Genomic DNA, 26,666 nt, shown 5'->3' with positions numbered 1-26,666 from the left:
CTTGTTAAACTAGAAGCCCCCCCCTTCTTTCCATCCAGCCCCTCGCAACCACAATTCTACTTATCTCTATGATTTTGACTACTCTACCTAAGTGGAATCATACACTATTTTGTCATTTCGTGAAAGGTTTGTCTCACTTAGCATAATGTCCTCAGGGTTCATCCACATTGTAGTATCAGAATTTCTTTCCTTTTTAAGAATAAAGAATATTCTACTGCATGTATATACCACATTTTGCTTATACCATTCATCCATCATCAATGGATACTTGGTTTGCTTCCATAGTTTAGCTATATTAATGCTGCTGAGAACATGAGTGTACAAATAACTCTTTAAAACCTTGCTTTCGGTTTTTGGGGTATATACTCCTTTAAGTGGAATTGTTAGATCATATGGCAATTCTATCTTTAACTTTTTGAGGAACCACCATACTGTTTTCCACAGCAGCTGTACCATTTTACATTCCTACCAACAGTGCACAAGGGTTCCAATTCCCCTATATCCTCGCCAACACTTTTGCTTTTATAGTTGCCATACTGCAGGGTGTGAAGTTGTATCTCATTGTAGCTTTGATTTACGTTTCCCTAATGATTAGTAATAGTGAGCATCTTTTCATGTACTTGTCAACCATTTGCATATCTTCAGAGAAATGTCTAAGTCCTTTGACCATTTTTAAATTGTTTTCATTGTTGAGTTTTAGAACTTCTCCATATATTGTGGATATTAATCCCTTATCACATACAGGATTTGCAAATATTTTCTTCCATTTTGTGGGCTTTTTACTCTGTTGACCGTGTCTTTTATTGCACAATATTGTAACTTTCATATTCAATTTATCTAAAATTTTTTCCCCTGTATCTTTGGTGTTGTATCCAAGGAATCATTGCCAAATTCAGCGTCCTGAAGGTTTTGCCGTTTTCTTCTAAAAGATTTGTAATTTTAGGTCTTACATTTAAGTCTTTGATCCATTTTTGTTAATTTTTGTTATTAGCTAAGGGTCCAACTTCATTCTTTTGCATGTGAATAACCAGTTTTCCAGGCACCATTTGTTGAAAAGGCTATCATTTCTGGACCCTCCTGTCAAAAATTATTGGACCAGGGATGCCTGGGTGGCTCAGTGGTGGAGTGTGCCTGCCTTTGGCTCAGGGTGTGATCCCGGAGTCCCAGGATGGAGTCCCACATCCAGCTTCCTACATGGAGCCTGCCTCTCTCACTAGCATGAGTAAATAAATAGAATCTCAAAAAAAAATTATTGGACTATACATGCAAGTATTTATTTCTATTCTATTTCATTGGTTTACTTTTTTAAAAAATTAATTTATTCAGGGGATCCCTGGGTGGCTCAGCGGTTTAGCGCCTGCCTTTGGCCCAGAGCGTGATCCTGGAGTCCAGGGATTGAGTCCTGCGTTGGGGTCCTGGCATGGAGCCTGCTTCTCCCTCCTCCTGTGTCTCTGCCTCTGTGTGTCTATCATAAATAAATAAATAAATCTTTAAAAAAATTTTATTTATTCAAGAGAGACAGAGAGAGAGAGAGGGAGAGGCAGAGACACAGGCAAAGGGAGAAAGCAGCAGGCTCCATGCAGGGAGCCAGACGTGGGACTCGATCCCAGGTCCAGGATCAGGCCTGGGCCAGAGGCAGGCGCTAAACCACTGAGCCACCTGGGGATCCCCTATTTCATTGGTTTATTCTATCTTTATGCCACTAACACTGTTTTGATTACTGCAGCTCTGTAGGATGTTTTGAAATAAGTAAGTTGGTACATCATATTTTAAACTCTCTCTTTAGTTCTTTGATCATCTTTAAGATGATTGTTTAATAGTCTTTGTGTAGGAGATCTGCTATCAGGCCTTTTTTAGCAAGATTGTTTCTTTTCTCTTTGAATGGGCCATACTTTCCTGTTTTTTGAACATCTTGTGATTTTTTTTTGTTGCAAACTAGACGTCCGAATAATATGGTATCTCTGGCAATCAGATTACCCACCTTCCCTAGGGTTTATTTTTTATTTTATTATTATTTTTTGGTTGTACACTGTCTCTGTATCAAGGATTAGTTGATATTTAAACTTAATATTTTTTCAGGTCTTTTTTTTATTTTTATTTTTTTTAATTTTTATTTATGATAGTCACAGAGAGAGAGAGAGGCAGAGACATAGGCAGAGGGAGAAGCAGGCTCCATGCACCAGGAGCCCGACGTGGGACTCGATCCCGGGTCTCCAGGATCGCGCCCTGGGCCAAAGGCAGGCGCCAAACCGCTGCGCCACCCAGGGATCCCTTTCAGGTCTTTTCTGAGTCTTTTCTTAGGTATGAGTGGTCACTTTCAAATTTTCCCAGTATATATGCAATTACTTTTAAATGTCCTAGTCTTTAGCATCCAGTTCCCCAAAAGGGGAAAAAGAAAAAAGGGGGAAATGGATGCCTTTCCCTGAAGTCACTTCAGCTATAGGGGAAGGCGGTTGCAACAATGAGGGGAGGTACAGCAACAATGGCCACTCTCTTCTTTATCTACACTCCTGTAATCAGAAGTAGCAATCAGTGATCAAAGCATTGATAACCAGCATTTGGAGGACATGGTTCTTTTTGCTTACCCTGGCTCCAGAAAGCTGTATGAAGCTGCTCCAGGAAGATGTGCATAGCAGCCTGCCCTGGGCCTAGGGCTGAGGGGTGGCAGCTGCTATTCTATGAAGACCTGAAATTACATTAACCCCAATTTACAGTTCAAGCCTTCTTCTGGAAGTTACAAGCCTTCGATAGAGTCCCAATATACTTAAAATAGATTTGGACAGTACAATTGTTTAGGTGGGAATCTCTCTTTCTGGTGCTTCCCCCAATACCCTTGAACTCTCTCTTTTATTCCAACTTACCACTCCTCCTATTGTGGTTTTACTCATTCCTGAGTTTGAAGCTCATAGGTTAGCTGTTGAAAAATGTGCTTGCTTGCTGTCTGCTTAGAGCTCCTTTGACCTGTCATTTCTTTTTGTCAGTAACCAGTCTTGATAACCATCACCATTCTCTATCAGTTTGTGTTAACATTGCTGAGGAGTCATAAAACTAGGTTAACAAAACTTAATACAAATTTATGGTACTACCTGGAGCTGGGTTCTTACTGTTGCTCTGCACTTGTTTTATCCTCATCTACTCCATACCCACCATACCTTTCCTCTTTTCAAGCCTACAACACTAAGATTATGCTTCAATTTTGTGCTTTTCCAAAATAAAATTTCTCCCAAATGAGCTTTTCCTTTTTCATGCTTTACATAAACATAGAAAATAAAAAAGTAAGGGCTTTGGAATTAAGGAAGGTCTGAATCTGGATCCTGACTTTGCCACTTAATAGTTAACTAGCTGCTAATGAGATTTTCTTCCTAGAAACTCAATACTTTGTTATAGACACTTAATTACTTAATGTTGAGACTGAATAGCAAAAACCACCCCGAAACATAGTCTAACAAGGCTTCAATTCCTAAAAAGCGGACAGGATTTATTTTTAGATTTAGCTGTGTAGGACCAGCCAAGTTAGTCTTGGAAGGCAATTCTGCTCCCAGGTATCGAAATTCCTATTAGGCCTTAAAAACACAAAACCATCTTAACTATCTAAGTTTAATTAATCGTATCTCACAGAAGCTGAAAACACTCACATATTTTTCTTCTTTATAGAAGTAACCAAAAGCCCTACAAATTACAATGTGCAGAATACTGTATAAAAGAAATCTCATACAAACTGGCTTTTTCATAACAGGGCATATGCTTTTTCATAACAGGGCATATGCTGTGGTTTCCTCTGATTTGTACAGCATCTGCCTGAATGCATATTCTTCTTTGTGATGATCTAACTTTAGGTAGGTACAAATAACAGCAAAAACTAAAGTTTTCATCTTTAATGAAATGACCTTGGAAATAATGTACATTTCCATGACACCAATAGTACAGTTTACGGAGTCACAGTAAGATACACAGAATTACATCCGTAATTAATATGAATGCCAACATTTCAAGCAGTAATTTCTGTTACATGGCAAACAAGATCAAGAAAGCAACCATCAAACAAAAGAGACCCATAGCTTCAGACAAGGCAAATCCCAGGATAGCATATGAAAACAGCTGCTGCTTCAGCGAAGGGTTTCTAAAAGAGACACAACACATATAATTGTTACTTTGAAATATTATTTGAATTCCATTGTTTGGTAAATGTTAAAAAAAAATCAAATTACTAGTATGAGATCTTTGTAAACTGGCAAGTCCTGGAAAAGTATTTGCCTAGATCTCTTTTGCTTCTGCCTGTTTGATATTCCTTTCTCCTCAATCCTAATCATAGGGGGAAAAGGTAAGGAAGTGATTTCTGGATGTCAATATAAATGGTTAGTCCTCATCCATTTTGAAGGGTTCAGAGGTACTTGCTATTCCTGTGAAAGTATGTTCTATACTACTTAAGATCTGACAGTTTAGAAATAAGGTCTTAAATAAAATGGAAATTGATACTTTTAAAGACTGTGGTTAACTACAGTCCTAATATAGCTTAATAATTTAAAGTGTAGACTCTCAAGTTAGAATTAAAATTTATTTGACACTTACTAGCTACTTGTGCAATCAGTATAATTTCTGTGTTGCTCATTCTTCATAAATAAGCTGGAGTATATCTCCAAGGGGTACTTTGAGGGTTAAGTGAGATCATGCATGCAAAACCCTCAAAATACAAGGCAAGAAACAGAGTGGGCACTTAATACAAAGTAGTTATTATTATTTCACTAGTTTTCTAAGTTTCCAACTATGTTAAGCATGCTCTTAAAGTAGTTTATTTGGTGATAGAAAGTACCTGGCATAACCAATGATAAGGCTGCCAAAGACTGTTCCAATACCAGCACCAGAACCAGCCACTCCCACTGTTGCAGCACCTGCACCAATAAATTTGGCAGCAGTATCAATGTCTCTGCTGATTGCACTGGTCTGAAACTCCCTTTGGATTCGCTGAGACACACCATTCTGGGCCCCATTAAATACCGTAGAGCGCTAGAGAAAAGGAAATAAGGCAAAGGTTAAATCAGTAATCACAATCAGCTATTTTAATTACTATACTGTCAAATGTTAACTGCTTCTCTATTTTGTGATTTTGAATGGGAGGCTGTGGCACAATGGGAAAATCAAGAGCTTAGAATAATTGCAGCGTAGAATAGGTCTAACAAAATTTATGTCTCATAAGGTTGTTGAAAACAGTGTATTTGAATATGCTTTTTAATAGGGTAGGCTTTTCAATAACTGCAGCTAGTATAATCTTAAATATAGGTAACTCAAGACTATAAATACATACATATATATACGTATATACATGTACATATATATTTACATACTGACTGTATTGCTTAGCCAACTCAGCCAAGTTTCTTTCATTGGCTTATCCTCTGTACTATTTTTTGGATATAAGGGTGGAAAAAGACTGCCTTCAAACCATTCACTAGTGAGGTTTCCTCCCTTTTAATTAAAACCATAGACTTACTTGGTGGGGTTACTTAATTTCTATTATTACTGCTATTACCTCTCCAGGCCTAGCCTCTGGTCGATATAACACTGATGCAGAAATTGGTCTGTATGCAACTCTGGATCCAGCTCGGATCTATTAAAGGAAAAAAAAAAAAAAAAAAAACATTCCAAATAGTAAGAGTAGATAAGATTTCAATAACCCTTTTTTGTACCATGAGGCCTAAAGAAGCCACCAGCAAAAAAAAAAAAAAAAAAAAAAAAATTTGATCAGAAAGCTCCTGACTTCTGTATGTTCTCCTATCTTGCTGTTTGGTTATTTTCAGTGCACGAAAGACTTTTATTTTAAAGTTGCTAAGTTAAAGTTTAAAGGGTGCTACTTCATCTATCTGTAATAACCCGAACAAAACTTCTAAGCAACTGGTTAAAAAGGAAGCATTTTTAAAATTTCAATTACCGTAATGCCACCACTCCGATCAGAAAAACCGCAACGAGCACCCCCGCACCGTCTCTGGTAGGTTTAAGGGGAGCAACAAGTCTATCAAGAGTGTTGCTCTAAGCTGGTCATTTACAACAGCCCAGCGGTCACAGGAGCCCCACAGCTCCCGAGACGTTCCTACAGGTCCATTCATCATAGCACCTAAGCAGCAGCCGAAGCGACTCCCTATCGGGGCGAGCACGTCGCTGACGCGTCTGAGCGGAGGACACTGCAGCCCAGCGTCGCTGCCCTTGAGTGTCCACTCCACTAAGGTCACGGAGAATCCCTTCGGAACCGAGACCTGAGTGGGTCAGACAAATGCCCCCACCCCCTCGCTTCCCCGAAAGCCTCCCTGAAGGCTTCGGGAAATAAAGGCAGAGGCAGGGAGACTGGGACGCCGGGCTCGTCCAGCACCTCCCTCCGCCCCGCGGGGCCAGGCGCAGTCCCTCCCTCTGCAGCAGCGAGTGTGACCTCCAGACGGGGCGCGGGGACGTGCGGGGCCGCCTAGGCCTCGGGCGCCCGCCTCGGGGAGCCCCCGACCGCGCGGCGCGGGCAGCGGGGAGGGGCGCGGGCACCGGGGCCGCCAGGGCTTGACCTCCAGCGGGCGGCGCCCGACCGCAGGCCTCGGCGGCCCCGCCGCACCCGGGGAGGGGGCCGCCGGGGTTACCAGGAGGGCGGGCGGGGGCGGGGGGCGCAGCCTCGCGGACGGCCCGGCCGGGTACGCACCAGAGCGGGGGCGCAGGCGAGCTTGGCGCAGGCCAACATGGTGCGGTCCTCGGCGCGGCGCGGCTGGCGGGCCCGGCTGGCGGCGACGTGGGCTCCTGTCCCGCTTCCCTGCGGCGGAGGCAAGGGGCTTAGCGCGCGGCGCCCTCCCGCGCCTCCCGGGCCTCCCGGGCACGCCGGGGCCGCCGAAGGAGGGGGTCCCGCCCGGACGCGGCTCCGCCCGGCCCGGCCCGGCCCTCGCGCCCTCCGCTTACCTTCCCGGCGGCGGCGGCGGCGGCGGCGGCGGCGGCGGCGGCAGAGGTCGAAGGAGCGGCGCGGGCGCGCAGGCGCGGGCTGGCTCTTATCCGCGGCGCGGCACCCGGATGGAGGAGGCGGGCGGCGGGCGGGGGCCCCGCGCTCAAGGTCACTTTGTAACAACTTTATTGGCAACCGGCTCCGGCGGACAGCGGCGGGCGCCGAGCAGCGCGGGCTGGCGGCGGCGGAATCCCGGCAGCCCCGGGGCTCCGCGGGTAGCGCCGCCTGATCCTGGGGACCCGGGTTCGAGTCCCGCGTCGGGCTCCTCCCTCTGCCTGGGTCTCGGCCTCTCTCTCTCTCTCTGCGTCTCTAATAAATAAATAAAATCTTAAAAAAAAAAAAAAAAAAAAGAGGAAACGGAAACCCGGCCCCGGCAGAGAGGACTCAAGAGCAGCTGGTTTCCCCCGTGACCTGAGCTGCCCTAGAGGGCCCCTCTCCTGGTCATTGTCCCTGCGAGCCTGGGGAGGGAGTTGAGGCTCTGCTTGACTAGGAGTCAGGGCCCAGGAAAAAAACAAAAACAGAAGGGGGGCAGCCCCGATGGCCCAGCGGATTGGAGCCCGCCCTGGCCCGGGATGTGATCCTGGGGACCCGGGATCGAGTCCCACGTCGGGCTCCCTGCACGGAGCCTGCTTCTCCCTCTGCCTGTGTCTGTCTCTCTCTCTCTCTGTGTGTGTGTCTCTCATAAATAAATTAAAAAAAAAAAAAAAAAGAGAAGTCAGGGTCCCTGGCAAAGCGAGCACCTTTCTCTAAAGGGATCTGGAAAAGTATCCCAGAGGTATGGCTTCTCCTTTGAGCGACCTCGGACCTGACCGAGAACTGCTGGGACAAAGGAATGAACACATGAATTGATCAGAGAGTTTTGTGACTTTTTTTTTTTTTTTTAAAGATTCTATTTATGTATTCATGAGGAACACACACACACACACAGAGGCAGAGACATGGGAAGAAAGAGAAGCAGGCTCCCTGCAGGGAGCCCCATGCGGGACTCGATCCCCGGACCCGGGGCCACCTGGGCCTAAGGCAGGTGCTCAACCGCTGAGCCCCCCAGGGATTCCGAGTTTTGTGACTTTGGGCACAAAGTTGCCTCTTGGTAAAGTGAGGGAGGTAATTTTTCCTCCAGCTCTATGCTTGGAAGAGTATCTTTGGCGGGACTAAAGAAAGTCTGAGTATTTTCAAGACCTACCCGACTTTGACACCTGGTTTTTTAGTAACTTTGTTTTTTTTTTTTTTTTAATTTTTATTTATTTATGATAGTCACAGAGAGAGAGAGGCAGAGACACAGGCAGAGGGAGAAGCAGGCTCCATGCACTGGGAGCCTGACATGGGATTCGATTCCGGGTCTCCAGGATCGCGCCCTGGGCCAAAGGCAGGCGCCAAACCGCTGCGCCACCCAGGGATCCCGGTTTTTTAGTAACTTTGGACAAGTCATTTTGCTTGATGAATACAGAAATGTCTCAGAAGAAATAAAAATAAAAAAGGCTTTTACCGAACTTCTGATAGACCTGCAAATTCTGTGCATTTTACTTAGTAGTTCTTAGTAGTTCCACTGGAAGTGATATCAGTCAACATGGATGTTTAAACACCCAGTATGCCCAGTTGAAGGGCTAGCAGGGGACTGAAATCCCACCCACTTGGCCTAGAGCCTCGGCAAGGGACAACGTCCTACCCACTTTTTCTAGTTCACACTTTTTCTAGTTAACACAAAGGTGTGGTATTATCTAGTGGCAACCTTGGGGAGAACCCCTCAGAACTGAAACATGAAGAATGAATAAGAATTTGTCCCTGATCCAACTTCAAATGCAAATGGTTCAAAATCATGTGAAAGCTAATCATTTTAGGCTCAAGCTTTAGCCCATAAAATAGACATAATTGAATTGAATTCAATTGAATTGAATTCACATGTGCAGTTCGAAGAGAGATTATTTTCTCAAGTACTCAGTTCTTACGTGAAGTATGTAATGTCCTGTGATGTCTAAAGTAGACTAAATAATGTCCTGCGTTCATCAGTATTCTCCAGAGAACCAGAACCAGTAGGAGATCGCCTAATTATTGATTTATCTGTGTATTTATTATGAAGAATTAGAACATGTGGCTATGGAAGCCAAGAAGCCCCAGGATCTGCTGTTTCCAAGCTGGAGACCCAGGAAAGCCAGTGATATAATTCAGTCAAAGTCAGAAGGCCTGAGAACTAGGGAGACAAACAGTATAATTCCCAGTCTCATCAACCCAGAGATGAGATGAGATGTTCTAACTCAACACTGAGATGGGGAAAAAGGGACAAATTCTTTCTTCTTCTGTCTTTTAATTTTTTAAAAAGATTTTATTTATTCATGAGAGAGAGAGAGACAGAGACACAGGCAGAGAGAGAAGCAGGCTCTGTGTAGGGAGCCTGACATGGGACTCGATCCCAGGACTCCAGGATCAGGCCCTGGGCTGAAGGTGGTGCTAAACTGCTGAGCCGCCTGGGCTGCCTTTCCTCTGCCTTTTGTTCTATTCAGACCCTCAATGGATTGGATGATGCCCACCCACCACTGGGTGGTAAAGTCTACTTTACCGAGTCCACTGATTCAAAAGCTAGTCTCATCCAGAAACACTCAGAGATAATATTAAATTTAGGTACCCCATGGCCAGTCAAGTTGACCCAAAATTAACCACCACACATCCTATACTTCAATAATAGATCTTTATAAGTGAAAAAGTATACTAATTGGATTTGTGTACAGAGATGGTTTAAGGAAAGTTCTTAAGCCATGAATCAGTAGCAGTAACTGTTGAATAGGAAGAGGAGGCAGGAGAGAAGCTGGGATCCCTAAGAGGATCACTTCCAGGGTGCACATGGGCTAGGTACCTATGACAGGGAGAGGTGCAGTCTAAGTCCAGGCTTTCACTGTTAGTATGTCAATAAGCAGGTGAACTGGCCTAGAAGAGGAGACAATTCTATCAGAGTTTAAATATTTACAAAGAATATTAGATGTTCAAAGAACAGATGGTGCTACCTGTGAGAATGGCTCGTGTGTGTGTGTGTGTGTGTGTGTGTGTAACAAAGTGGATCTTGAGTGACACCAACCCATGTTGATAGAGGCTAGATATTTGTGCTGAAGAAGTTTGAAGAAAAATGGCATCTTCTGAGAGGAGTAAAGTGAGACCATAAAGATGTTCCAGGGACTTCTTTTGAAGTATTCAGTTCTGTCTACATTTTTTTCTTAAGTAGTAGAGACAATCATCTTTTTTAAAATAAGATTTTACTTATTCATTTATTTGAAAGAGAGAGTGGGTGTGCACATGCACATGTGCCAGCAGGAGTGCAAGTGGGAGGAGGGGGACAAGCAGACTCCACACTGAGCTTGGAGCCCATTGAGGGATGGATATCATGGCCTTTAGAACACAACCTGAGCCAAAATCAAGAGTCAGATGCTCAATTGACTGAATCACCCAGGCACCTGGGACATGATCATCTTCAGTGATGACATCATAGTTTGGTAGTATCTGATAAACCTGAGTGAAGATGGCATGGAGAAGGAAGGAATGGGGTGGTAAAGAAAAGTATGGAAAATCCTATCCCAATGTAAATGCAACATTGCGATGTGACTTTGCCACTCATCAAGCAATGGAGTCTATTTCCCTTCTTAAATCTGGGCTAATCTTATGACTTGCTTTAACCCAGAGAAGTGACACTGTGTGACTTATGGACTAGAAAGAGGTCTCCTTGTTTTCATTTTCTCCTTGGAAGCCAATCATCATATCAGGAAACATGAGTTAGACAACATGAGTGCTAAGAAACCTTCTGGACAGAAAAAAAAAAAAAAAGTCTCATAAAAGAGAACTAAGGTGCCCTGGATACATGAATGAGGCCATGTTGGGTTCTCTAGCTTTAATCAAGTCTTCCCGGCCAATACTACATGGAATAGAAGTGAGCCTTGTCTAAATTCTTGACCCACAGAATCAAGAGCAATGAAAGGTTATTGTTTGACGCTACTAAGTTTTAGGATGGTTTGTTACACAGCAAGATAACTGAGACAGAAGATGATATTCTCCTCAAAATATCCACTCTTCCTTTGAGACCTATGTGGAGGCAGCATGTTTTTGTTTTGTTTTTTTTTTTTTTTTTGAGTAATCTCTACGTCGAACATGGGTCTCGAATCCATGACTCTGAGATCAAGAGCTTCATGCTCCACCAACTGAGTCAGCCAGGTGCCCCTTTTTTACTTTTTAAAGTAAACATTTTTTAAAAATAATCAGGAGGCAGCATCATCATAACGTAGGTAGTTTCAGTTCAGAATTCCAGGCATAACTCAGAGCAAAACAGATAGAAGCACATGTCTTGTGCACTGACTCCTCTTCCCTTGAAATTTGGGGTGGAGTAGGGTTGTTATTGTTAAAACAATCGTAAGGCAGCTCTAACTGGGAAACATGGAAAGATGCTTGACTTGTCTGCTTTTGAAAGTTTTCATTTTAACAGCCTGTAAAGTTTTCACCAGCATTTTCACATCCGTGGGATTTTTAAAAATGTATTATTTGTGGAAATCAAAATCAGAAATGTGAATTAAAAATATTCTGGGCTTTGTTATAAAACTATTTTGCTTTTATTATTAAAAAATTAGTTTCATATAGGGGCGCCTGGGTGGCTCAGTCGGTTAGGCGTCTGCCTTCAGATCAGGTCATGATCTCAGGGTCCTGGGATCGAGCCCAACGTTGGTCTCTCTGCAAAGTCGGGGGGATTTCTCCCTCTTCTCTGCCTCTGCCCCTCCCCCTGCTTATGCTCTCCTTCACTCAAATAAATAAAATCTTTAAAAAAATAAAAATTTTGTTTCATATTATTGGCCTTAATTTGCTATCAATTTGTCTTTTTTATGAAAATAAACCTCTAAACCTGTGCTAATTCTGTAGGATCATTCAATCGAGATGAGCTCCAAATAAATACTGTGTCTCCTCTTTGAACATAGTGAGTATACAAGAAAATGTGAGTTTACGTTATAATTGGGGTATATGAAAAATTTAACTATGGTATATAAAAAATTAGAAAAAAATACAAATTAGTAACTGTTTTAGGACAAAATTGTGTGGTGTTTGATAAGGGAAATAGCTTAAGAAAAGAGATTGGCCTGTTTAGAAAGAGCCTCACTGAGACAGACTTGAGCACGGATGAAAAAGATGGGGTGATTCATGTAGAAAACATTTCTTGGGGGGCACCTTGGTGGCTCAGTTCGTTAAACATCCGCCTTTGTCTCACGTCATGATCCCAGGGTCCTGGGATCGAGCCGTGCATCAGGCTCCCTGCCCAGCAAGGAGTCTGCTTCTTCTTCTCCTTCTGTCCCTCCCTGCTCATGCTCACATTATCGCTCTCTCAAATAAAGAAAATTTTTTAATAAAAAACAAAAGAAAGAAAACTGTTTCTTGGTATCCCTTATATAAAACCTAACACTCCCAAGTCTGCCTAGACTAATCACTTTCTGGTGCAGAAATTTGTCCTTAATCTTCATTTTTTTACTTTGCTAATTATTTAGTTGTTTTCATGCCATCTAGTATAATGGAATAGATTATTAACTAAATGCTTCCAAAGATGTAGTCAGGAATTAAAAGTAAAGATATCTTTATGACCTTTCAGAGGTCCTGACTCAGGTCCAGGCTGAAATTTATATTAAAGAATTACATGAAAAAAAAAAAAAAGAATTACATGAAAACAATATACTAATATAATAAATATTATTCCATTTTTTTCTGGTAAAACATGCTAGTAATTGAGAAAAAACAATTTTATGTCACAGTTTACAATTAATATACAAAGAGTGTTTACATAGAAGAAAATGAATAAGTATGTGGCTATGAGATCAAGTCTCTTTGTTACCTCTTGTCCATCAGGCACAGCATAGGGAATAAAGTCAATAATATCATAATAATGTGTGGTGACATTGTGGTGGTGACGACACTTACTGTGGTGAGCCCTGAGGAATGTATAGACTTGCAAATCACTATGTTGTACACCTGAAACTAATATAAAATTGTAGGTCAACTGTACTTTATTTATTTATTTATTTATTTTTTTATTTATGATAGTCACAGAGAGAGAAAGAGAGGCAGAGACACAGGCAGAGGGAGAAGCAGGCTCCATGCACCGGGAGCCCGACGTGGGATTCGATCCCGGGTCTCCAGGATCGCGCCCTGGGCCAAAGGCAGGCGCCAAACCGCTGCGCCACCCAGGGATCCCTCAACTGTACTTTAATAATAAAGTAAGTTACCCATTTTTCACTTAATTTGTGGCAGATACAGCTAGTTGCCTATCCAACATATGTTCTCCCTTTTTTTCTTAGTTACAGAACCCCATTCAGGGTTAAAAAATACTGAACTTCCCAAGTTTCCTTACAGTTAAGAATGATCAGTGATATGTGAGTTAAAGTTACTTGGTATTGACTCTAAGAATGCATGCAAAGCATATAGATCTAACTGGCTCATTTCTTTTTTTTTTTTTTTTCCTTTTCCTTTTTTTTTTCCTGCTTGGAAGATGGATCTGGTATCTGGTGGTAAAGCAACAATCTTGCACCCATGAGTACAGACCAAACATTAAGGATGGAGAAGTTGGAAACCAAAAGAGATTGAGTTCTTAAACTTTTTTTTTTTGAGTAGAGCTATTAACTATTTATGGATTCCATGTTATACAAGAAAAAGCCTCTGTTTAAGCCACTGAAGTCAGTCTTCTATTACATGCAGCTGAACACAACACAAACTGAGATATAATGCTATGGATCTACATCTCTGGTGCTTTTTGGTCTTTGATCTGTGATTACAGCAGAAATAGTCGTGACAGAATTTTCATTAACTTGGATCTGTCTTTTTTCCTTATTCCATGGTATGTCTGATAGGGACCAGCCAGCAGACAGAACCATTTTAGTAATTTGAACAAAGAAAACTTAATGTAAAGATTGTTAACCAATAAAAGGTATCTACTAAGAAGGATAGAGTAGATTCTAACAACTGTCAGAATAGCTACTACCCTTGGCTGAGGAAGAGTGAACAAAAAGGAAGAATTTAGAAATTTAGAGGAGAGGATATGGCTGTCACAGGCACATAGAGTCCACTTGTGGTGAAGGAACTTGCTGGAGACACCAGTCACAAGTGAACCAGGAAGACTGCTGAAGTGAACATAACCAGACCTCTCTTGCAAACCAACCCATGGGCTCCGACCAGAAGAAAGAAAAGTCATTTCCTCCAGCTCTGCCCCTACAGGATCTTTCCATTGCCCTCTCTTGGGAAAGCCTAACATTTTGCCAGTTATCAAAGCAGCAATGCCTGCAGGGTCCAGCTCTAGATAAGGAAGTAAAGCAAAGAAGGATGCATTTGTAGCTGAGAAGTCATAAGTTAATAACTGGCACAGATGGTAAGATTCTCAAGGGCAAGGATTAGGTCTAATTCATATTTATGTCTCCCATAGCACCTAAGAGAGTGTTAAACATGGTAGTTACTTAATAAATTTTTGCTCAATATATAAGGGCTTAGTATATACAAAGTAATATGAAATAATTTTTTTTCTCTTTTGACGAAGATATTAGTCTCTTTGGACAAATTAGGATGACCTCTAGAATGCCTTTTCTTTCTAGTATTGCAAAATTCAATCTAAGAGAAACTGAAGAATATTTTTTGATTTGTGACATGAGTTTGTTCAAACATTTTTATGTGCTTTTGAAGGACTCTGTGTTTATAATCTCATGTGCTTAATAAATTAATTGAAAAACCAAAACATTAAAGCCCTTTACTGATCCATTCTCTGATACAACTTAATATTGGCAGGAATGGAACATAAACTGAAGCAAGTTGTGAAGTAGGCAATGTCTATCTGCAGTTCCCTTCCACTTCTTTTTTCATTGCCTTTGGTCCATTCAGAGAAACTTGCTCTTTCTGCAAGCACCTGGTATCCTCATAGTGACAAGTGACTATGCAAGTTTTTCCATGGCAGCACCTACTGAAGCCATCTCTCTCCAGCCAGTGTCCAGCTTCTGAACCCTTATCCACGGAAAATATTAATCTTTTAGTGCTTGCTTCAGCAGCACATATACCAGCATTATAATGATAGAGAAGATTAACACGGTCCCTATTCAAGGACAATACATAAACTCAAATATTCCATATTTTTACACTATACTAGCATTTACCTCAGAAGGTAGGTAGGGCAGGGGTGGTGGTGGATGTCAATGCATCTAAAAAGTTAATGCATCTAAGAAGTGGAATTACAAACGTATTTCCTATATTTAAAAACTAAAAGGTTCATAGATGGTTACTCATGGGAGAAGAAATAGGGTGGAGGAAATAATAATAGAAGCCAGACTTCTTTGAATATACTTTGCTTTGTAGATTTGACTTTGGAACTATGCAAACCATTTATGAACGTAAAGTTTTAAAAATCCCTAAATAATTGAAAGTAAATGAAATAGATAAATTTAACTGTGTCTAGCTGATATCATAAGTACATAGGGTAAATACAAAGAGTTTCTATAGTTGGATAAAAAGATAGCTCCTTGATCACTCCACTTTATGTGTGCTGGTCTCTTTGCTATTCCTCCAACACGCCAACCATATTCCACCTCAGAGAGCTGCACGTTGGTTCCTTTAGCATGGACCACCTCCCGCTGTATATTCAATTGGTTTAGGAGTCTACTTTGTTCAAGTCTTTGCTCAAGTCTCCCATTAAGAGAGGCCTTTCTGAATTCCTTACATATCTTTATATTTCTTTATAACACTTAATGCTACTACCATTATTTGTTTGACTTTCTCATCAGTCTCTAAGTCCATGGCTGCAAGGACCTTATTTTGTTCATTCCTATAGACCACAGAGTCTAGAACACCCTTGGCCCATTAATAGAGACTCAGTAAATTTTGAGCAACGAGGTTGGGGAAGGAAGGGAGAAACTGTTAACTTTTTCTTCACATACCACTGTATTTATTTGAGAAGTTACCATAAGTGGGAATTTCTTTAACATTTTAAAACCCATAAGTTAGGAAAGTTTTAATAATTCACAATTATTGGGCACCTTTCATGGCTCAGTGGTTGAGCATCTGCCTTAGGCTGAGGTTGTGATCCCAGTGTCCTGGGATTGAATCTCCCTGGGCAGCCTGCTTCTCTCTCTGCCTATGTCTCTGCCTCTGTGTCTCTCATGAATAAATAAATAAAATCTTTAAAAAAAATTCACAATCATTGATAAAATACATTACATCATCCAGTCTGTGGTATTTGCATTAATTAACCCAAAGGGAAGCATTATTATTATTATGTTTTAAATATTTTATTTTTTAGTAATCTCCATACGCAACATGGGACTTGAATTTACAACCCTGAGATCAGGAGTCACATGCTCTACTGACTGAATCAGCCAGGTGTCCCAAGGAAGCATTATTAAATGTTGACTTTTAGTTCTTGGTGATGGGCTTGGAGATAGCCTGACACAATGCTTTTTAAATTATACATGACTTTAATCTGTCTATGGAAGGCTATCCCTGTTTTAGTTTTTTTTTTTCCTGTTTTAGTTTTTTAAAAAGTTTATTTATTTTAGAGTGTATGTGCATGCACAAGTGAGTGGGTGGAGGAGTAGAGGGAGAGAATCTCAAGCAGACTTCCCATAGAACCTGGAGGTCCATCTTCCAACCCATGAGCTCATGACCTCAGTGAAATCACCAGTCGGGCACTTAACTGACCGAGTCTCCAGGTGCCCCAGACTATCTTTGTTTTAAAGCACTATATATGTGTGCACGTGTGTAGACCTCATCTATATCTTGGCTAGAGTTTTTTGTGATTATAAGGCATTATGTCAATTTCAGCTACTTTTAAGATAATCAATTACAATTATATGTCCTATTCTCCTTTAAGAAATTAAATCCATCTGTATTCAGTGGACCCAGATATTCAGCTTAGTGTTAAGAGATAAGAAGTTTTGCAACACTAACAAGATGTATGAGAAGACTCTTGCTTGTCAAACTTTTCTGCTATTCTAGCCCTAGTCTTAAAGGGCCATATTCCTAGTCTTAGTGCTGTGTGATACATATAGGGTCTTACATCAATTTTGGGAATTACAAGGTTTTCGTATGGTACAAGTGTACCATGCTAAGTAATACTTCATTTTCTTTTGAATTTTGGATTATCATGACTCTGTGCAGCCCAGTAAGACCCATTTCAGCATTCTGTCCCTCCAAAAGAGAAAAGAATTTGTGTTTGTGGTAGTTGGCCCAGTGGTAGCAACCACAGGAAACTAATATAGTCAAATTCTTGTCTGATTCCAGTCACAGGTTATCAACCTGGAGGGACAAATCAAAGATGGGGTGAGGACGTAATTTTGGGATTCAGGCAGCTGAACTGCCTGGCATTGTATGGGATGGGTCATTCATAATAGATCTCAGTTTAGTACAAGGCCAGGGAGATAAGCAGCAGCAGGGGTGTGCTCTGACAAATGATGGCATGATCTCCAAGAGCATAGAAGGTATACTAGACTAGTTGGCTGGCTAGGTCATAGGACCAGGTCCATTCAGGGCACCTAAAATATGGGAGGATAGGAAAAGAGCCAGGTGAATGGACAGAAGTGTATCAGAAGGGAAGATTGGTATCTCTGGATAGGTAGATACCAGAAGCTGATGTATAATATTGCTGAAATGCTGTTGAGCATAAAGCAATGGAATACTTTCAGAACCACATTGACTTCTAGGAGAAGAGCTAGGAATATCTCTCTAGGTTGGCCTCCATGTTGCTCTTAGGGTATAAAACCCTGTAGGAAGAGGGCAGCTAGAAGAGAGTCATCAACGATAGGGTGTTAGCCAGAATGGGAACAGAGGGAGCGCCAAGAAATGTGAGACAGTGTCAGTCCAGTGATGAATTAGTTTCATTGATAGCTCACTAGAGTGTAAAAGTCATAGGCTTCTATATTCACATTTCTTGACTATTCAGGGGTCTTGTTCAGGCACTTACTGGGCAGCAGGTCCCATGTATTCCTTTCTTTTCTTCCCCCACTGAAATCCTATTTAGGTCACTGTCTTACTAGTGAGTCTACTCTTACCTAGTCTACTTGTCTTCATTGCTTCTTCAGACTCATGTGTCATACATTCAACAAGCATTTTATTAATTTATTATACACAATTGTGAGACTATTTTCCAAAGAGATTTCTTTGGTGAAAACTCTAGAATAGGGCAGCCCAGGTGGCTCAGCAGTTTAGCGCCACCTTCAGCCCGAGGCATGATCCTGGAAACCCAGGCTCCCTGCATGGAGCCTGCTTCTCCCTCTGCCCATGTCTGTGTCTCTGCCTCTGTCTGTCTGTCTGTCTGTCTCAAGTAGTATTGGGCAAATTTGATAACTACATGTGAAATAGTTGGACTCTTAACCTTATACCATGTACAAACATTAACTCAGAATGGAGTAAAGACCTAAATGTAAGATCTAAAACATAAAACTTTCAGGAGAAAACATAAGGGAAAATCTTTAATACTGGATCTTTAATGAATAAATAAATAAATAAATAAATCTTAAAAAAGAAAACTCTAGAATAAGATACATACTAATTAATGTAAAATTAAAAGCATTCAAAAAATAAAAATAAAAAATGAAAGCATTTTTCCCCCTGCCCTCTTGCCAGTCTGCTATTAAAGCTCTCTGGTCTAGCCAAAACAGGCCACTTCCCATCCTCCAAAAACCATCACATAAAATGTTCTTTGTATTTTTGGCTGCTTTGGTCTGGCAAAGTTCACAGAGATCTCTTAAGTCTTTAGTTACCCCTTACATATAATAGCAAAATATATGCTATCCAAATACAGCTGAAGCTTAAAAACAAAACAAATCAGGGTGAAAGATTGTGGGTAGGTGGAAGGTTAAGAACTAGGATCAAGTCTTCTTAACTGTCTCTGTTTGCTATTGCTACTGCCAGATTATCTGGACAAACAGCATTACCCTTGAGATCTGCTAATTTCTTCCCACGCTGCAATTCAGCCTCAGCCTTTTTTATTTAATTTGGCCCTCTAGCTTGCCAAATATCAACCGTTGGCCTACTTGTCCCATGCTTCAACAGCCAATCAACTTTCTCTTAAAAACAGGAAAAATACCCCACTAGAGCTACCTTTTAAAAATTATGTGAGTAATATGTGAACACAGACTTAACAAAATAATCTTAAAAATATAAAATTATATAGAGCAAAAACTGTAGCTCTTATATATTATCCTCCCCAAATTATTTTCTTCCCAGAAGTAATTAGTACTAACAATATAGTGTAGGAGTGCCTGATTGGTTCATTCGGTAAAACATGTGATTCTTGACCTCTGGGTCATGAGTTTGAGCTCCACATTGGGTGTGGAACCTACTTTAAAAAAAAAAAAAAAAAGGATATATATATATATAGCCAGATCTTTCACTATGTTTTTACATGAAAGTGTATGAATATAGTTTAAAATTTTAATAAAAATTCGTCTTTTTTTTTTAACAAATAGTATTGGGCAAATTTGGTAACTAAATGTGAAATAGTTGGACTCTTAACCTTATACCATGTACAAACATTAACTCAGAATGGATTAAAGACCTAAATGTAAGATCTAAAACTATAAAACTTTTAGGAGAAAATATAAGGGAAAATTTTTATGATACTGGATTTGGCAATGATTTCGTGCATATGGCACCAAAAGCACAGGCAACAAGAGAAAAAAATAGGTAAATTGGACTTCATCAAAATTAAAAATTTTGTGCATCAAAGGACACTGTCAAGAGAGTGAAAAGATACCCCACAAAACAGAAGAAAATATTTACAAATCACATATTTGTTAAGGGATTAATATCTAGAATATGTAAAGAACTCCTACAACTACACGATGAAAAATCCCAAACAACCCAATTAAAAAATGGACAAAGGAATAGGTGTTTCTCCAAACAAGATATACAAATGGTCAATAAGCACGTGAAAAGTTGTGCAACATCACCAGTCACAAGGGAAATGCAAATCAAATGACATACAACTTCACATCTATTAGAATGGCTATTATTTTAAAAAAGGAAAATAACAACTGTTGGCAAAAATGTAGAAAAACCAGACTCCTTGTGCATTACTGGTAGGAATGCAACCTGGTGCAGCTGTTGATGAAGACAGTGTGATGGATCCTCAAAAAGTTAAACAGATAATTATATGATCAGCAATTCCACTTCTAGGTATACGCTCAAAAGAATTGAAAGCAGGTACTCAAGCAGACAACTTGTGCACTAGTGTTCACAGCAGCATTATTCACAATAGCCAAAAGGAGGAAACAACACAAATGTCCACCAATAAATGAATGGATAAGCAAAATGCAGTATACACACACAATGGGATATTATTCAGCCTTAAGATGGAATGAAATTCTGGTATGTGCTAAAACATGGATGAATCTTGGAAACATGCTAAGTGAAATAATGCCAAAGGATAAATATTGTACAATTCTATTTATGTGCTATTCTTATTTATTTTTTAAAGATTTTATCTAGGGCAGCCCAGGTGGTGCAGCGGTTTAGCGCCACCTGCGGCCCAGGGCGTGATCCTGGAGACCCTGGATCGTCCCGCGTCAGGCTCCCTTCATGGAGCCTGCTTCTCCCTCTGCCTGTGCCTCTGCCTCTCTCTCTCTCCGTCTCTATGAATAAATAAATAAAATCTTTTTTAAAAATAAAGATTTTATCTATTTATTTGAAAGAGAACAAGAGTGAGAAATCACAGAGGGTGGGGTAGAAGCAGGCTCCCCACTGAGCAGAGCCCAACAGTGGGCTCCATCCCTGGGACCCTGGGATCATGACCCACGACAAAGGCAGGTGCTTAGCTGACTGTGCCACCCAGGCACCCATATGTTGTATTTAGAATAGGCAAATTTATAGAGACAGAAAATAGGATAGAGGCTAGCAGGAGCTGAGGGGAGGGAAAATGGGGAATTATTGTTTAATGGGTACAGAGTTTCTGTTTCAGATGTTGAAAAGTTCTGGAAATGGATAGTGATGATGGTTGTAGAACATGTGAATGTACTTACTGTTGCTTAAAAATTATACACTTAAAAATGTTTAAAATGGGGGGTGTCTCTCAAATAAAATCTTTTAAAAATGATTAAAATGGTAAATTACATATATATTTTTCCATAATAAAAAACAAACAAGTTGTACTTTGATTTTTCAAAAAATGTATGTATTAGTAGTATTTCAATTTCAGTAAACACATAGCTACTTCAATATTTTAAAAATAATCCTTAAGGGGATCTCTGGGTGGTTCAGCGGTTTAGTGCCTGCCTTCCGCCCAGGGCGTGATCTTGGAGACCTGGGATCGAGTCCCATGTCGAGCTCCCTGCATGGAGCCTGCTCCTCCCTCTGCCTGTGTCTCTGCCCACCCGCTCCCCCCTCCCCGTGTCTCTCATGAATAAATAAATAAAATCTTAAAAAAAAATAATCCTTAAAGCTTTATAATGGAAATTTCAAACACATGCATAAGAGAATTGTATATTGATTCCCACCCATCACCCAACTTCAACAGTTAGCACATGGTCTCATATCTTTTATTCTTCCTCTCAACCACTTCTTTCCATGTCTACTCCATATGATTTTGAAACAAATTTTAGAAGTCATAACATTTATTTATTTTTAAAGATTCATTTAAAACATTTTAAAAGATTTTATTCATTTATTTGACAGAGTGCGCAAGGAGGGGGAGTGGGGGAGGGAGAAGCAAGCTCCCCACTGAGCAGAAGCCCTATGTGAGGCTGGATCCCCAGACACTGGGATCATGACCTGAGCTGAAGGCAGACACTTAACTGACTGAGCCTCCCAGGTGCCCCCAGAAGTCATAACATTTAAATTATGAATGTTTAAGTGTGAGTTTCTATAAGGACTCTTTCCTGAAAAACATAAGCACAATACCATTATTATACCTTAAGTATCTAACAATAACTTCTCAATATCACCAAATTATGCATTCAGTGTTCAGATATTCTGATTGTTTCATAATATTAACGGTTGGTTAAAGTGAAGAATCTGTACAAGTTCTATGCATTGTAATTAGTTATACAATGTCTTTTAAGTCTGTTTTAACCTGTAGATTCTCCTTCACTCTTCTTTCAGATTTATTAGTTGAAGAAACTTGGTTGTTTAGCATATAGAATTTTCCACATTCTGGATTTTGCTAATTTTATCCTCATGGTGTCATTTAACGTGTTCATCTGAACTCTATACTTTCTATAAATTGATAGATGGATCTAAAGGCTTGGTCAGCTTTTTTTCTTCTTAAAATATCTTTTACAGGTGGTGTTGAGTACTTCTTATGTGCATCATTTAGGAGATACATAATGTCTGGCTGTCTTTTTTCTGATATTAAAAAAATTGATCAATGTGGGTGCCTGAGTGGCTCAGTTGGTTGGGTGTTTGCCTTTGGTTCAGGTCATGGTCCCAGGGTCCTGAGATCTAGTCCTGCGTTGGGCTCCCTGCTCAGTGAGGAGTCTGATTCTCTCTCTGCCCTTCCTCCCTGCTTGTGATCTCTCTCTCTCACTCACTCTTTCTCTCTCAAATAAATAAAATCTTTTTTTTTTTTTAATGATAGTCACACAGAGAGAGAGACAGAGAGGCAGAGACATAGGCAGAGGGAGAAGCAGGCTCCACGCACCGAGAGCCTGACGTTGGATTCGATCCCGGGTCTCCAGGATCGCACCCTGGGCCAAAGGCAGGCGCCAAACTGCTGCGCCACCCAGGGATCCCTCAAATAAATAAAATCTTTAAAAAAAATTGATCATTGAGGTCAGCCTCAATAAAGTTTATAAAGTTTCCCATCAGCTTTTTACTTGATGATTTTAGCAGTCATTTATGATTACTTCTGAGATCCATTATTCCTTAGGATTGAAGTATGACAATATTCTTTTTCTATCATTTCTTATTCATTTATTAGCTCAAATTATTCTATAAAGAAGAGCTTTCCCATATCATCTATTTTTATTTCCTTATATTACAGTTAGGACAGACAAGACGGAATAAATAGTTGATTCTTTCTATTTATAGACTTCAGAATAATGAGTTATATATCATTTAAATCATCAGGAAATGAATATCAAGTGATTTAACCTGTAGATTAAAAGTAGGTGCTGTATCTTTAGGGAACTCTGAATGATTTTCTGTTTTTGAAAGAAGCCTGGATCAGGTGATTTCTGAGGTCCCTTTGAGCTCTTACAGCTCATAATTTTTCTTCCTCATGAAAAACACATATGCCTTAATTCTCAATTTAAAAAAGAATTAGTTAATATAGTCCAGTGATCTTTAGAGAGTAGACGTTCCTTTAACATGTAGCATAATTTGCCAAATAATTTGCACTAATTTCGTGGGTTTGTCTCAAATACTAGTTACCAGATTTTTGTGTTTTTTTTTTTTTTTCAAGAGAGGGAGAGGGAGAGGGAGAGAGAAAGAGTAGAGGGGAGGGGCAGAAGGAGGGGGAGAGAGACAATCTTAAGCAGATTCCATGCTAAGTGCAGAGGCTGACTGGGGCTCAATCTCATGACCCTGAGATCATGACCCTGAGCCAAAATCAAGAGTCGGACACTTCACCGACTGGACCACTCAGCTGCTCCTACCAGATATTTTTTGAGGGGACTACTTCAGTGTCTTCTCAAATTTTTGTATAAAATATTTAAACCTAGATTGTTAAACTTTAAATATTGCAAAAAGAGAGCAGCTATTACTATTACTATTATTCTTCTGTCCTGATTCATCAATTTTTACCATTTTCTATACTTTTTCATATTCTTATTCTGTCTGTAGATATGCACACACAGAGCATATGTATAGAGTTGTCTATAGTCATAGACATCTATTATCTATATGTGCATGCACACATAGTACACATTTTTCTGAACTATTTGAGAGTAGGTTGCATGCATCATGCCCCTTAATATTTCTATGTATATTTCTTAAGAATAAGAAGATGAGATGCTCTATATACAAATATCGCATCATTATGCTATACACCTGAGACTAATATAACGTTATATGTCAACTATACAACCATGAAGATAGATTCTGTCATCACAGTTTACCTATCAAATTCAGGAAATTTATTTTTTTTATTTTTATTTTTATTTTTTTAAATTTATTTATGATAGTCACAGAGAGAGAGAGAGAGAGAGAGGCAGAGAGAGAGAAGCAGGCTCCATGCACTGAGAGCCCGACGTGGGATTCGATCCCCGGTCTCCAGGATCGCGCCCTGGGCCAAAGGCAGGCGCCAACCCGCTGCGCCACCCAGGGATCCCAAATTCAGGAAATTTAACTCTGATAAAATATTTTTATTCAATCTGCAGTCCACATTCTACTTTCATCTGTTGTCCCAGTAAGGTCCTTTATAGAATTTTGTCCCTCTAATACAGGATCCAGTCCAGAATTACATATTGTACTTAGTTGTGTCTCATAACCTGTTATAATCTAGAATATTTCTTATTTCTTCTTTGTCTCTCATGACATTGGCAATTTTAAGGACTACAGGTTAACCTCACTCTTTTTCACTACTATAATCATACACATTGTTTAGTTCTCAGTCATAAGTCATAAATTGCTAATTTAAGCAAGAGATGAGTTTCATTGAAAAACTTTTCAGGAACTCCTAGAATTTCAAATAATCTCAATAAAAATATTTTACTTTGCATATATAAATCAAATAATATTGTTTACAGGAAAAAAATGATAAATGATACTTTATTAAGCACTTATAATGTGCTAGACACTCTCCGTATCACATTAAATGCATTGTCTTATCTAAAATAGCTCCATCAGGTAAGTTTCTTTCAAATACTCTTTTTTTAAAAAAAAGATTTTATTTATTTATTCATGAGAGATACAGAGAGAGAGGCAGAGGCACAGGAAGAGGTCGAAGCAGGGTCCCCACAAGGAGCCCCATGTGGGACTTGATCCTGGACCCTGGGATCCTACCCTGAGCCAAAGGCAGATGCTCAACTGCTGAGCCACCCAGGCAACCCCTTTCAAATACTCTTAACTCCCAGTTTAATAATGAGGGTAAGTGGATTGCCCAAGGATACACAATTTATTAGGGACGAAGAGTTCAAAGTGAAGTTTTGTCTGACACTAAAGTCCATCCTTTTTCTATCCCAAACTTTTAAAAGGCAGCATAACTTGAAATTTTTCTTATATTTGCTTGAAAATAAATGATTTGTGATAATCTGATTCATTAAGTATTGCTTCAGCTGATAATATATAATAAGACACGTATGCTGAAAAACATATATACTTTAATAGCTTTTATCATCCTTAAAAATACTTCACAGACATGACCTAATATGAGAAGAGCTGACCAGAAAATCTTCAACATGCACATCAAAATGTACCCACTTGGGGGCACCCACAATGCAGCTTTTCTGCCTGTTTTCCTGCCCAGAAGCTTCAAGCCCTGCAGAGCTGGAGTGGAGCCAGCTGATGAATTTAGTCTGCTTTCCAGGACCCAGCCAGCCAGATCTGATGTCTCAAGAAATAGCCTTCTGTATCTCCAACTTTGCAGAATATCTCACTTAGCATGTTGCCCACACAATAAACTATTATGTGCTATTTAAAACATTAATAATGAGTGCACTCGCTATAGGCCAAATGTGCTAGATATGTTAGTAAGATTTAATAACCAAGAACCAAAAATAATTTGCTGACTAAAAATGATAGATTTGTCCAAAGAAGTTTTTGGATTATTGTTATGCACAAATCAGGAACATAATCATTAACTAGCAGGGGTAAAAATGTGTCATACAATAAAGCTAAGTGTTTTATTTTTCAAAAAGATTTTATTTATTTATTCCTGATTGACACACAGAGAGAGGTAGAGACATAGGCAGAAGGAGAAGCAGGCTCCCTGTGGGGAGCCTGATGTGGGACTCAACTTCAGGACCCTGGGATCATGACGTGAGCCAAAGGCAGAGCTCAACCACTGAGCCACCACCCAGGCAACCCAAAATAAGTGTTTTAAATAGATTTTAGTACTCACCTGAGCCATGCTCTCTGATATGGGTACAACTGGTGATTCCTAGAGGAGGGGAGGTTTCTGCAGGTATTGGTGCTGATATAACCTCTAGGTCAGTCATGTGGTCTTTAGCTGCATCACATAGTAGAGATGCACCTGAAATATATGCCAAAGATGTCACTGACCCAGATGCAGTTACTGTGACTCTGCCTGGAAAGTGGTTATTATTCTAGAGCAGAATGAAAGAAGGTATAGAAATGAGGTTGTACTGGGCATGGCTATCACAGTTTCTTTTCTGCCTATCACCTCTGCCAAAGAGGCAATTGAAGGTGGCTGTGTTTTTGCACCATAGAAATCTGTTTCTCATGTGTATTAGAAGAGAGCCACAATGCAGGCTGGGGACATCATGTGGGGTGGCCTGGCTCAAAAAGCTCTATTTGATGAGGGACAACCAGACTAATCACAGACATACTCATGGGAACCTAATTTGGGAAACAAAATATGAGGTGGGAATCAGAAAGAACTGATAAGAAAGGATGAATAGAGGGGATATAATGTTGGATAGAAGCCCAGATCAAATCTGGGTTATAAGGAAGCCACACTCTGATGAAAGTGAGACAATAATTAAGCAGAAGCTAGAAGAAGGAGAAAAGACAGAGTAGAGGGATTCAGTTTTTAGTGCAAGAAGTAGCAAGACGTGGGAGGAAGCAGGGAAGGGAGAGGCTGGGGCATGTTTGTGGTGGAGCACTT

General features: G+C 40.3%; 1 protein-coding gene, 1 long non-coding RNA gene and 1 other non-coding gene across 10 annotated transcripts in view; 2 read left to right on the top strand and 1 right to left on the bottom strand.

Annotated features, from left to right (window-relative positions):
- LOC144304894 (uncharacterized) overlaps positions 1 to 25,529 on the top strand; it is a 103,417-nt gene extending 77,888 nt beyond the window's left edge. For 3 of the 8 annotated variants that reach the window (XR_013371879.1, XR_013371875.1, XR_013371878.1), the window contains 3 exons: positions 11,852 to 11,906; positions 13,464 to 14,336; positions 25,237 to 25,529. This is a non-coding gene — a long non-coding RNA (uncharacterized LOC144304894). Of the gene's footprint in view, positions 1 to 11,851; positions 11,925 to 13,463; positions 14,337 to 14,746; positions 15,117 to 25,236 lie in introns of all 8 variants that reach the window. The other 5 variants (XR_013371882.1, XR_013371876.1, XR_013371877.1 and 2 more) reach the window with 5 other exon arrangements.
- Positions 3,861 to 6,976, bottom strand: ATP5MC3 (ATP synthase membrane subunit c locus 3). Its single transcript, XM_077883510.1, has 5 exons — positions 6,925 to 6,976; positions 6,674 to 6,781; positions 5,528 to 5,605; positions 4,811 to 5,004; positions 3,861 to 4,120 (listed from the first exon to the last, which is right to left on the bottom strand). Exons 2-5 carry the CDS (start codon positions 6,710 to 6,712, stop codon positions 4,006 to 4,008), a joined length of 426 nt encoding a protein of 141 aa, XP_077739636.1. The 5' UTR covers positions 6,713 to 6,781; positions 6,925 to 6,976; the 3' UTR covers positions 3,861 to 4,005.
- Positions 14,988 to 15,089, top strand: LOC144305011 (U6 spliceosomal RNA). Its single transcript, XR_013372042.1, has one exon. It is a non-coding gene; the product is annotated as a U6 spliceosomal RNA (small nuclear RNA).
- Positions 25,530 to 26,666: the final 1,137 nt, after the last annotated feature.

Source organism: Canis aureus, chromosome 34 (genome assembly GCF_053574225.1).
Source record: "Canis aureus isolate CA01 chromosome 34, VMU_Caureus_v.1.0, whole genome shotgun sequence".
Taxonomy (NCBI): Eukaryota; Metazoa; Chordata; class Mammalia; order Carnivora; family Canidae; genus Canis; species Canis aureus.
This window is presented reverse-complemented; position numbering and strand designations above follow the sequence as displayed.

Excerpts from the sequence above, each read along its gene's own strand:
- ATP5MC3 (XM_077883510.1), bottom strand. The coding sequence starts at position 6,712 with ATGTTGGCCTGCGCCAAGCTCGCCTGCGCCCCCGCTCTG. Across the intron at positions 5,005-5,527 it reads CAGAGGCTAGGCCTGGAGAG|CGCTCTACGGTATTTAATGG; the intron begins GTAATAGCAGTA and ends CCTTTTCTCTAG. Across the intron at positions 4,121-4,810 it reads CTTATCATTGGTTATGCCAG|AAACCCTTCGCTGAAGCAGC; the intron begins GTACTTTCTATC and ends TGTCTCTTTTAG.